The sequence below is a fragment of the Nerophis lumbriciformis genome, linkage group LG17 (genome assembly GCF_033978685.3).
Source record: "Nerophis lumbriciformis linkage group LG17, RoL_Nlum_v2.1, whole genome shotgun sequence".
NCBI classification, from domain to species: domain Eukaryota; kingdom Metazoa; phylum Chordata; class Actinopteri; order Syngnathiformes; family Syngnathidae; genus Nerophis; species Nerophis lumbriciformis.
The window spans coordinates 26,193,386-26,206,673 of NC_084564.2; the positions used below are offsets into that span (position 1 = coordinate 26,193,386).

Sequence of the window (13,288 nt, forward strand, 5' to 3'; positions counted from 1 at the left end):
TTTATTATTTGGTTTTATTTCAGCAAAATGGTAATTTTTGACACACACACACACACACACACACACACACACACACACACACACACACACACACACACACACACACACACACACACACACATTCTTGTATTTGTTACCTTCTTGAGACCTCCGAAAAATGCCTACCTCTTTAGGACCCCCCTTTCTAGATGTATAAAGATTTATATTTACAATATTATTAATATATACATACTATGCAAATATAAAAAAGGCAAGCTTTTAGGTAATTACTTTTTTTTTGTTGATAATTGTTTTTTAATCTTCATTATTTAGTTCAAGTTATTACAGTATGTCTCTATATACATATTTATTTTATTTAAAAAATGTTTAATTTTGGCCAATTTCTTACACACACTTGTTATTTCATATGTTGACCAAAGGGGGAGTACTTTTAAAACCGACTCACAGTCAATTTGAAAAATCCCTCCTTTTTGGGACTACCCTAATTTTGATAGATTTCACCACCAGGGGTGCTAAGGGGTGCAAATGAGATCTCTATTTTTTTGTTTTTTGTAATGTGCTTAAGCCCGATGACAAACGAGTCACGGACCACAGATGGCCCCTGTGCCGCACTTTGGGCAACCCAGCTGTAGAAGCTAACTGTTATTGGCCAATTTAGTCTTAGTACCGTAGTGTATTTGTTCATCCTACGGTCACATATGGGACGCGGGTTGTCTTACGTCAGCACCGGAAGTCGTAAAATCAGCTGTTCACCTGGCGGGTTTTTTTGGGGATAAGTAGGGAAGTCCTTCTTTAGCTTCTTTAGTCTGGTTTCATTATATATTACTGCCTTTGCACCTGTCAATGTTTACTTTTGTATGCACATTAAATCAACAAAAAAAATCCTGACTTTGGAGCAATGTTCACAGACTCTAGTATTTGGCTCTCTATTAGATGCAATGGTTCTTCGTATTGGGGCCAAGATTTCGGTCCTAACTTGGTCACCGGTCCTCATATGGAAGATACTTTTCCTTGTTGATGTCTCAAGAAGGGTAGAAATACAAGAACACACACACACACACTGGTTATCACACACACACTGGTTATAATTTGGAATGGGGACCAAGTTTTTGATCATCACTTGTGGGAACCACCCTTTCTACAGGTTGTGGAGGCATAAAAAAAAGAGGTAAAATGGCCACTCCCCAGTTAGCTCATACACGTCTTTAAATCTCTGGATTGATGAAGTAATGTGCTGATCATTCTTACTGGGGACCCTGGGGAAAAGAGTTAATATGGTTCATGGGGACCAAATTTAAATAATTTTGCATAATTCACACAAATTTGTACGTGACTACTGAGGACCATTTAAAAAAAAAAAAAAAAAGTTCAAATGAAATATGACATGATCCTCAGAATACATCACTACAGCTGTCCTCTTATAGGAAGTTTCACCACTTAAATGTTAAAGCAAATCCTGCATCTTCTGTGACATTACTGAAAACTGCTATTCAGCAGTAATGAAGTTGTCTGCAACTCCAACTGCCATATATAGAAGGATGGAACATTCTGAATGTGTATCATACTTTAAGGTAATAATGTTTTATAATCATGCTGTTTTGAAAATGTCATCCTAAGGAACACTAAACCAGATTTTGTTTTTGGAAAAAGATATTAGTTTTAACTCAGGATGGATACCATACAGAATCACAGTACTATTAATGCCAGGATAACAAATGTTTCACTTTTCAAGAAAATTTATTTTCTCTTTTACCAATATTTGAAACACGTAAACCAGGGGTCACCAACCTTTTTGAAACCAAGAGCTACTTCTTGGGTACTGATTAATGCGAAGGGCTACCAGTTTCCATCCATCCATTTTCTACCGCTTATTCCCTTTGGGGTCGCAGGGGGGGGACGCTGGAGCCTATCTCAGCTACAATCGGGCGGAAGGCGGGGTACACCCTGGACAAGTCGCCACCTCATCGCAGGGGCTACCAGTTTGATACACACTTAAATAAATTGCCAGAAATAGCCAATTTGCTCAATTTACCTTTAACTCTATGTTATTATTAATAATTGAAGATATTTATCTTTGTGGAAACACTTATCATCTTAATGATTTCTCACAATAAATATATATAGAAACAGATAAATATCAATATGCAACACTTTATTTTTATATTTTCTCTAAGTGCACATTTTTCAAATTGAACATTTTCAAATGATCACTTCTAAGACAGTCTTGTGAAATCACAATATCCCATTTTAACTAGCTAGCCACTAACATTTTTAAACAAATCATGAATTACTTTGCACCATGTTTGTACAAATAATAACTCATGTAAAATACAAAAGTCAACTCTCAAATTTTTAAATAAGTCACACTTTGAACTGGACACCAAATCTGTTATCTGTTTCTTTGTCAGTTAGTGAAGACCAAGTCTTTAAAATATTTTCTTGGATTTTCAAATTTATTTGAGTTTTGTCTCTCTTAGAATTAAAAATGTCGAGCAAAGCGAGAACAGCTTGCTAGTAAATAAATACAATTTAAAAAATAGAGGCAGCTCACTGGTAAGTGCTGCTATTTGAGCTATTTTTAGAACAGGCCAGCGGGCTACTCATCTGGTCCTTACGGGCTACCTGGTGCCCGCGGGGACCGCGTTGGTGACCCCTGACGTAAACAAAGTAACCCACATTTCCCTGTTGTGGGATCAATAAAGGATTATCTTATCTTACCTTAAACCACAGAAATAAAATACAAACTCATTACTTATCACTTAGGCATCTTCAGAATGGATCTGACTATCATTTAAAAAAGGTTTCCCTTTAGAGCATGGGTGTCAAACTCTGGCCCGCCGTGTAATTTCACTTGGCCCGTGAGGGGATATCAAATTAACACTAGAGTTGGCCCTCCGATTAAATACAGCGGCGGTGCCGCGGTACACCGCTAATTCTCATACTTGCCAAACCTCCCTGGAGACTCCCAAATTTCAGTGCCCCTCCCGAGAATTGTAACGTCCCCTTTTCGTCCAGTCCAACGAGTGCTGGCTCAGTTACACCATATGTGCGGCTTTGGCACGCACACAGAAGTGAATGCAATGCATACTTGATCTTCAGCGATACAGGTTACACTGAGGGTGCCAGTATAAAAAAACTTTAACATTGTTAGAAATATACGCCACGCTGTGAATCCACACCAAACAAGAATGACAAACACATTTCGGGAGAACATCCGCACCGTAACACAACATAAACACAACAGAACAAATACCCAGAACCCTTTGCAGCACTAACTCTTCCGGGACGCTACAAGGTGTGTGTATGTGTGTGTGTGTGGGGGGGTGGGGGGGTGGGGTGTTTGGTGGTAGCGGGGTGTTTATTGTAGCGTCCCGGAAGAGTTAGTGCTGCAAAGGGTTCTGGGTATTTTTTTTGTTGTGTTTATGTTGTGTTACTGTGCGGATGTTCTCCCGAAATGTGTTTGTCATTCTTGTTTGGTGTGGGTTCACAGTGTGGCGTATATTACTAACAATGTTAAAGTTGCTTATACGGCCACTCTCAGTGTAAACTGTATCGCTGTTGATGAAGTATGCTTTGCATTTACGTGTGTGTGTGCGTACAGGAGCCGCTCATATCTTGTGACTGGGCGGGCACGTTGTTAGAAGGGATGGAAAGCAGACGTGACGTCAGCTCGTAGAGGACATTAAAAGCAGTGCCTGTAAGGCACGCCCCCAAGACTGTGGAATACGAGATATAATGACTGTTGAACATCTTCGTTCGATAATGAAGGTTGCCTCAGCTCAAAGCCTGAGCCCCGACATTAATGAACTAGCATCCAAGAAAAGATGCCAGGTATCTGGCTTGGGCACATCAGATTAGATCAGTGTGTTGCAAACTGAGCAGTTTAGAGTCCTGAATGGTTGGTTTATTCATTATTTTATTTTAAAATGTATTAGCCTGTGGAAAAAGTTAATGTTGATATTTACCTCAGAAGGCTGCAAATAGAAAAGAGGCATTCAATTTTTATTTAAATTGTATTTGATGACATTGATATCTCTCTCGATTTTGCATGTCACTATAAAGTTATATAAGCCTTGCTTGTTCAATATTCAATGCAAAACTTGTTTGAGTCCCTATCAAAAAGGTAAATTTTTTCAACCTTGGCCCGCGGCTTTGTTCAGTTTTAAATTTTGGCCCACTCTGTATTTGAGTTTGACACACCTGCTTTAGAAGGACCTGTTTTTTTGTCCCCATATCGTCAGAGGTCCCCTAAAGGTGACTGTGTAAACAGAGCGATGTCCCCATTAAGTAAGCATTGCCAGAACACACACACACACACACACACACACACACACACACACACACACACACACACACACACACACACACACACACACACAAAGTAAAGATGACCACCGCTGTAGTACATGTCTCATTGCACTGGTCTCTTTCTTCATTTAGATTGCTGCTGAGTGATATAATACCTGTTTCACAGTGCCATTAAATAGAAAAGGACAAGACTTATATAACTCAGCACTGAATGCATTTCAGCAGGGTTGACATTACACCATTAAAAATACTGACTTCTCGCTTCAGCTTACCATGTCAAGCATTTAATTTTGGGTGAGGAATTGGACCTCCTTCACTGTAGAAATCTCGGTAAACTTAAAAGTCTCTCAAAACAAGAATGCATTTAATGAAATATCTCCCTCTGTTGTCTCACCCTAACAGGCACTGGCCAGACGCTTTTCAGGCTACACAATGGTTTCAGCACCATCGACAGCAATGACGCTGTGAGCAGGTAAGAAGACCGCAGGGACAGCTGGGTTGTCAGCTCTCAGCGGAGCTTTTTGACAGACGGATAGGCACACATGTACAGTAGACAATGATGGCCCAAAGTACTGAGAGCTCTCCCCGGCTTGACTGCGCTTTTGTTGCGTGAAAAGAGGACACAATTGTTATCAGGCGATAAGAATAAGTGAAGGATCAGAGTCTTTTTTTTTTTTCCTCTCCCAGAACTGCTGGGACGTTGGATGTCACATCAACAAGTTTATAATTAACTTCTCGCATCCTCAATCTTTGTTAGCGCTGACATTATCAAAGTGGGAACTCTGGAGCGTCAGTTGGGGATTGGTAAAAATAGATATGATACTATAGATCAGAGGTGTCCAAACGTTTTTCCAGTGAGGGTCGCGTACGACCTCGGGGCCCAACTTTTTTACCTCTGATGGGCCCGGGGCACACTCAAATATTAACACTGGAATAGTAATCGTAATCTTTAAAAAAAAATCCTATTTAATAATTATATCTAACCTACTTACAGTTTAAGGGTTTTACACTGCAAAAAGTCAGTGTTCAAAAACAAGGAAAAAAAAAACAAAAATTAGGGGTATTTTATTTGAAAATTCGGCTTGTCAAGACTTTCCAAAACAAGTCAAATTAGCTAACCTCAATGAACCCAAAAATACCTTAAAATAAGTATATTCTCACCAATAACAAGTGCACTTTTCTTGATAGAAAAAAAAATTAGACCTTTTTGCTCAATATGTTGAAAAATATTCTTCAATTAAGTAAATGCTAGTGCCATTATCTTGACACAATGATATGCGCTCGGCATCATGATTTTTTTTTTTTCATTGATTGATTGATTGAGACTTTTATTAGTAGGTTGCACAGTGAAGTACATATTCCGTACAATTGACCACTAAATGGTAGCACCCGAATAAGTTTTTCAACTTGTTTAAGTCGGGGTCAACTTAAATTGATTCATGATGCAGATATATACTATCATATATACGATCATCATAATACACAAGATAATCACATTGAATTTTTTACATTATTTACAATCCGGGGTGTGGAGGGGGGCGGGGGGTTAGGTTTGGTTGTCATCATCAGTCATCAACAATTGAGAACAGAGAAATGGATATTGGAACAGTGTAGGTCTGACTTGGTTTAACATGGTTAGTGGAGCTCCCCCTGGTGTTATGGTTATGCTTGAAGTAAGACATTATTACTTTTAAAAAGTAGTTTTATACTTGTGAGTGTTGATGACACAGCTTTGCAAGAGTTGATATTCTAGTTTCAAGCATGTTTTACTCAATATAGGTAAAAAAATCTCAGCAACAAGCTGTAATATTTTACTGAGATCATTTAGGACCAAAACCCTTAAAACAAGTAAAAAACTCTAACATAAAATCTGCTCAGTGAAAAGAATTATCTTATCAGACAGAAAATAAGCAAATATCACCCTTAATTGATATATTTAATCTTACTTAGATTTCAGTTGTGCAGTGTCGGAACTCATAATAACTGATTAAAGATATTTGTACATTCGATTACAGAGTCCTAAAATAAATAAATTAGGGATGTCCGATAATGGCTTTTTGCCGATATCCGATATTCCGATATTGTCCAACTCTTTAATTACCGATACCGATATCAACTGATACCGATATCAACCGATATATACAGTCGTGGAATTAACACATTATTATGCCTAATTTGGACAACCAGGTATGGTGAAGATAAGGTACTTTTAAAAAACGTATAAGATAAAATAAAATAACATAAATAAATTAAAAACATTTTCTTGAATAAAAAAGAAAGTAAAACAATATAAAAACAGTTACCAGTACATTGAAACTAGTTATTAATGAAAATTTGTAAAATTAACTGTTAAAGGTTAGTACTATTAGTGGACCAGCAGCACGCACAATCATGTGTGCTTACGGACTGTATCCCTTGCAGACTGTATTGATATATATTGATATATAATGTAGGAACCAGAATATTAATAACAGAAAGAAACAACCCTTTTGTGTGAATGAGTGTGAATGAGTGTAAAATCCGCTCGGGATGGTTTCCTGCTGACCCCACTATGGACTGGACTCTTACTATTATGTTGGATCCACTATGGACTGTACTCTCACAATATTATGTCAGACCCACTCGACATCCATTGCATTCGGTCTCCCCTAGAGGGGGGGGTTACCCACATATGCGGTCCTCTCCAAGGTTTCTCATAGTCATTCACATCGACGTCCCACTGGGGTGAGTTTTTCCTTGCCCTTATGTGGGCTCTGTACCGAGGATGTCGTTGTGGCTTGTGCAGCCCTTTGAGACACTTGTGATTTAGGGCTACATAAATAAACATTGATTGATTGATTGATTGATTGATAAAATGGGCGGAGGAAGGTTTTTTGGGTTGGTGCACTAATTGTAAGTGTATCTTGTGTTTTTTATTTTGATTTAATAAAAAAAAAACAAAAAAACCCGATACCGATAATAAAAAACCGATGCCGATAATTTCCCATATTACATTTTAACGCATTTATCATCTCTAAAATAAATTCTAACTAAATTAAGAAAAAATAATAATAGTGTATGTTTTTTTATTTAGAAAAATAAATACATTTAAGTGCAAATGAAAATACAGCTTCACCACTTTAGTTATATTTTTTACACTTAATAAAAACCTCTCTATGGCTTTTCCTCCAGACGTCTGTTTAATTTTGTTATTTCTGCCACAAGTGGTGGAAAAGTGTATTACAACTGAGTACAATTGCTGCTCATACAGACCACAGCTGAGAAAAATATATGTGTTGGCAGCCTTCTAGGGCCCGAGTCCTATGGTTAAGAAACAACGTTGTAGGTGTTAGGTTATTACCCAGCGCGTCCAAGAATCCGGCCAAAGGACAAAACAGAAGAAGTCGGAGAATCTCAAAGGGAAGTCTTTATTCAGATATCTGGGCGATTTACAAAGATCAACAACATGTCAACACATGGGCGATCTAAGCGAAATGGCAATGGCTCTCATGATTCGTGTTTTTAATCATTCAGATAGGCGGTGTCTTTTGCAATGTGTCAGTTACTGGAAAAGTACTGCGTTCACTGGAATATTTCATCTGTGGCTGTTATATGAAGAACACCTGCGTGACCCGAGACTTGCACAGGATGTGGTGCTTGTCTGCAAGGGTTGGAATTGGAGGTTAAATCACCATAAATGATTAGGACTCGATGGAACAATCCCATGATACAAAATATAATATATAATATAATATTATTCCGCCAAATACAACCGTTTTGAGGGCAGAACTTACCATGTTTTGCTAAAAATTAGTATGCATGTTCATCATGACAGGACGCAATGAAACCATATACACTAAGAAAGTGTTTTTCAACCAGTGTGCCGTGAGATACAGTCTGGTGTGCCGTGAGATACAGTCTGGTGTGCCGTGGGAGATTATCTAATTTCACCTATTTGGGTTAAAAATATTTTTTGCAAACCAGTAATTATAGTCTGCAAATGATGTGTTGTTGTTGAGTGTTGGTGCTTTCTAGAGCTCGGCAGAGTAACTGTGTAATACTCTTCCATATCAGTAGGTGGCAACAGGTAGCTAATTGCTTTGTAAATGTCGGGAACAGCGGGAGGCAGTGCGCAGGTAAAAAGGTGTCTAATGCTTTAACCAAAAATAAGCAAAAGGTGAGTGCCCCTAAGAAAAGGCATTGAAGCTTAGGGAAGGCTATGCAGAACTAAATTAAAACTGAACTGGCTACAAAGTAACCAAAAACAGAATGTTGGACAACAGCAAAGACTTACTGTGGAGCAAAGACGGCGTCCACACTGTACATCTGAACATGACATGACAATCAACAATGTCCCCACAAAGAAGGATAAAAACAACTGAAATATTCTTGATTGCTAAAACAAAGTAGATGGGGGGAATATCGCTCAAAGGAAGACATGAAACTGCTACAGGAAAATACCAAAAAAAAGACAAAAAGCCACCAAAATAGGAGTGCAAGACAAGAACTAAAACACTACACACAGGAAAACAGCAAAAAACTCAAAATAAGTCACGGTGTGACGTGCCAGGTGGTGACAGTACACCTACTTTGAGACAAGAGCTATATTGATGCATGCTTGGTTATGGTTTGAAGTCATATCCAACAATTGCGACAACGACTTTTTACTGTCACCTGAGTTTCGTTTTTTAATGATTTCTGCTGGTGGTGTGCCTCCGCATTTTTTCAACGCAAAAATTGTGCCTTGGCTCAAAAAAGGTTGAAAAACACTGCACTAAGATGCACTTGTCACCAACTATTTTGCTGTCAGGTCCCATTTTTGTGGGAATTTGTACCAGTTCCATTTTTTCTGTTTTTTTTGTGTAATGTTCCAATCTGGGGCGTGTTTATTTTGTCTGTGGAGTGTGTCTCGAGCCAATAAAAAATATATATTTAAAAACACGGGCCGCAAATAGCTCCCAGGGCCACATTTTGCGTCCTGGAGGGATGGGAGCTTACAGCCAATCACCTTCTCAGCAGCACGTACGATGCGCTGCAGTTGATGCTCATCCTGGACTGTGGCGCCGGGGAACCACACGGTGATGGAGGAGGTGAGGATGGACTCGATGATGGCTGAGTAAAACTGCACCAGCATCTCGGTCGGCACCTTAAGTTTCCTCAGCTGCCGCAGGAAGTACATCTTCTGCTGGGCCTTCTTGATGAGGGAGCTGATGGTCGGCTCCCACTTGAGGTCCTGGGTGATGGTGGTGTCCAAGAAGCGGAAGGAGTCAACAATGGAGACGGGGGGTGGGAGAGTCATTAATTATTACAAGTAGCGCTATTGCAATCTTTACTTGTAAAATGTACGTGTTTGTTTCGACCAGTCATCGCCATCTTGCCATCTGCCGTCACTACGCAGTATGCATGTTGCGTAATGACGTCATCCCCACACGGAAGCATCGATAAGAGAATCGCTTGACAAAATGGCATGCCATTCAAGAATTGATACACTGGAAACCAGTCCTTGTTCAGAAATGGTTTTCGATACCCATCCCTAATTACACGTCACGGCATCATTGTGAAGACCGCAGTGTGTACAAACCCCGTTTCCATATGAGTTGGGAAATTGTGCTAGATGTAAATATAAACGGAATACAATGATTTGCAAATAATTTTCAACCCATATTCAGTTGAATATGCTACAAAGACAACATATTTGATGTTCAAACTGATAAACATTTTTTTTTTTGCAAATAATCATTAACTTTAGAATTTGATGCCAGCAACACGTGACAAAGAAGTTGGGAAAGGCGGCAATAAATACTGATAAAGTTGAGGAATGCTCATCAAACACTTATTTGGAACATCCCACATGTGAACAGGCAAATTGGGAACAGGTGGGTGCCATGATTTGGTATAAAAGTAGATTCCATGAAATGCTCAGTCATTCACAAACAAGGATGGGGCGAGGGTCACCACTTTGTCAACAAATGCGTGAGCAAATTGTTGAACAGTTTAAGAAAAACCTTTCTCAACCAGCTATTGCAAGGAATTTAGGGATTTCACCATCTACAGTGCGTAATATCATCAAAGGGTTCAGAGAATCTGGAGAAATCACTGCACGTAAGCAGCTAAGCCCGTGACCTTCGATCTCTCAGGCTGTACTGCATCAACAAGCAACATCAGTGTGTAAAGGATATCACCACATGGGCTCAGGAACACTTCAGAAACCCACTGTCAGTAACTACAGTTGGTCGCTACATCTGTAAGTGCAAGTTAAAACTCTCCTATGCAAGGCGAAAACAGTTTGTCAACAACACCGAGAAACGCCGTCGGCTTCGCTGGGCCTGAGCTCATCTAAGATGGACTGATACAAAGTGGCGCTAAGATGAAAAGCCAGTATCTGTGATGGTATGGGGGTGTATTAGTGCCCAAGACATGGGTAACTTACACATCTGTGAAGGCGCCATTAATGCTGAAAGGTACATACAGGTTTTGGAGCAACATATGTTGCCATCCAAGCAACGTTACCATGGACACCCCTGCTTATTTCATCAAGACAATGCCAAGCCACGTGTTACATCAATGTGGCTTCATAGTAAAAGAGTGCGGGTACTAGACTGGCCTGCCTGTAGTGCAGACCTGTCTCCCATTGAAAATGTGTGGCGCATTATGAAGCCTAAAACACCACAACGGAGACCCCCGGACTGTTGAACAATTTAAGCTGTACATCAAGCAAGAATGGGAAATAATTCCACCTGAGAAGCTTAAAAAATGTGTCTCCTCAGTTCCCAAACGTTTACTGAGTGTTGTTAAAAGGAAAGGCCATGTAACACAGTGGTGAACATGCCCTTTCCCAACCATTTTGGCACGTGTTGCAGCCATGAAGTTCTAAGTTAATTATTATTTGCAAAAAAAAAAATTAAGTTTATGAGTTTGAACATCAAATATCTTGTCTTTGTAGTGCATTTTATTGAATATGGGTTGAAAAGGATTTCCAAATCATTGTATTCCGTTTATATTTACATCTAACACAATTTCCCAATTCATATGGAAACGGAGTTTGTTCAATACCTTTACGTCCTTACTTTATTTGCACATTTTCACCAGGACACACACGCTTGCAACAAATTGTGTTTTTAGTAGGACTGTCAAAAACACACACAATTATTCACAAGAAATGTTCACATAAATAATTAATAAACACGGATTAATCACACAATTTATTTATGCTTTATGCTTTACTTTAACCGTGAAAGGTTACCTTAGAAGGTGTGGCTTGTTATACGGTCAGTGATCAGGTCAATGCATATGCCGTTGCAAAGACGAGACTCTGACTGGATGCCTGCTGGCAAATTTTACCTCCACTTTAGATACAACTGTTGCCAAGTTTTGAGAAAATTAATGATGTGTGTTAAAGCAAATAATTTTAAAGATAGGTTTTGTATGACATTCTGACAATAAAAATGCTATAGAGCCCACATATCGTTTTTTTTTTTTCAAGTTGATTTAAATTAAGCAAGCAAGTAATATACTCAAAATTCAAGTATGATTAATCACAGAAAAAAACATAGTTTTAGCTCTATTGGGGATCCCAAAATGTGAGGAAATTATTAGCATAATAATAAACAAAACCGTTTCCAGAGGGTGTCTACCTATCATAAGCTTTGCTGTATTGTCTCTGCAAAGGCAGACATTTTAAGAGTGTTTTGTATTGGATCCCCCCAGAAAAATTTAGTCACTGATTTGTGTCATACCTAATCAGTTGGAAGAAAACAATATATATATATATTTTTTCATCCACAGTTGCCTGTTGCAGGAAACAAATGACCCATGCAGCCAGGACTTGTGTGTGTCTGTTATTAAAGTATGGAGAGTAATTTGCTGCGGAAATGGTATGTAGATAATACAATTACACTTGTTCCATGTTTGGTATTTTGTAATTGCAAGACTTCCTTGAAGGAGAACAGAAAGAAGTTATGTTGAAATGCTAATGGCTGCTAATGCAATTCCAGATTGTCAACCATTTTTACTTGCTTGTTGGTGTTTGTCCATTTTGTATAGCAAGCCTCCAGGTAGAGGCGTCACTATATTCCATCCATCCATCCATCCATCTTCTTCCGCTTATCCGAGGTCGGGTCGCGGGGGCAGCAGCCTAAGCAGGGAAGCCCAGACTTCCCTCTCCCCAGCCACTTCGTCCAGCTCTTCCTGTGGGACCCCGAGGCGTTCCCAGGCCAGCCGGGAGACATAGTCTTCCCAACGTGTCCTGGGTCTTCCCCGCGGCCTCCCACCGGTCGGACGTGCCCTAAACACCTCCCTAGGGAGGCGTTCGGGTGGCATCCTGACCAGATGCCCGAACCACCTCATCTGGCTCCTCTCGATGTGGAGGAGCAGCGGCTTTACTTTGAGCTCCTCCCGGATGGCAGAGCTTCTCACCCTATCTCTAAGGGAGAGCCCCGCCACCCGGTGGAGGAAACTCATTTCGGCCGCTTGTACCCGTGATCTTGTCCTTTCGGTCATAACCCAAAGCTCATGACCATAGGTGAGGATGGGAACGTAGATCGACCGGTAAATTGAGAGCTTTGCCTTCCGGCTCAGCTCCTTCTTCACCACAACGGATCGATACAGCGTCCGCATTACTGAAGACGCCGCACCGATCTGCCTGTCGATCTCACGATTTACTCTTCCCTCACTCGTGAACAAGACTCTGAGGTACTTGAACTCCTCCACTTGGGGCAAGATCTCCTCCCCAACCCGGAGATGGCACTCCACCTTTTTCCGGGTGAGAACCATGGACTCGGACTTGGAGGTGCTGATTCTCATCCCAGTCGCTTCACACTCAGCTGCGAACCGATCCAGTGAGAGCTGAAGATCCTGGCCAGATGAAGCCATCAGGACCACATCATCTGCAAAAAGCAGAGACCTAATCCTGCAGCCACCAAACCAGATCCCCTCAACGCCTTGACTGCGCCTAAAAATTCTGTCCATAAAAGTTACGAACAGAATCGGTGACAAAGGGCAG

The 13,288-nt window shown here is 40.1% G+C and overlaps 1 protein-coding gene across 1 annotated transcript in view; it reads left to right on the forward strand.

Moving 5' to 3' along the window:
• Positions 1-13,288, forward strand: part of ttc12 (tetratricopeptide repeat domain 12) — a 106,568-nt gene that overhangs the window by 30,860 nt on the left and 62,420 nt on the right. Inside the window, exons 10-11 of the mRNA XM_061972979.1 lie at positions 4,711-4,780; positions 12,073-12,161. Of these exons, the coding sequence (XP_061828963.1) occupies positions 4,711-4,780; positions 12,073-12,161 (159 nt within the window). The remainder of the gene's footprint in view (positions 1-4,710; positions 4,781-12,072; positions 12,162-13,288) is intronic.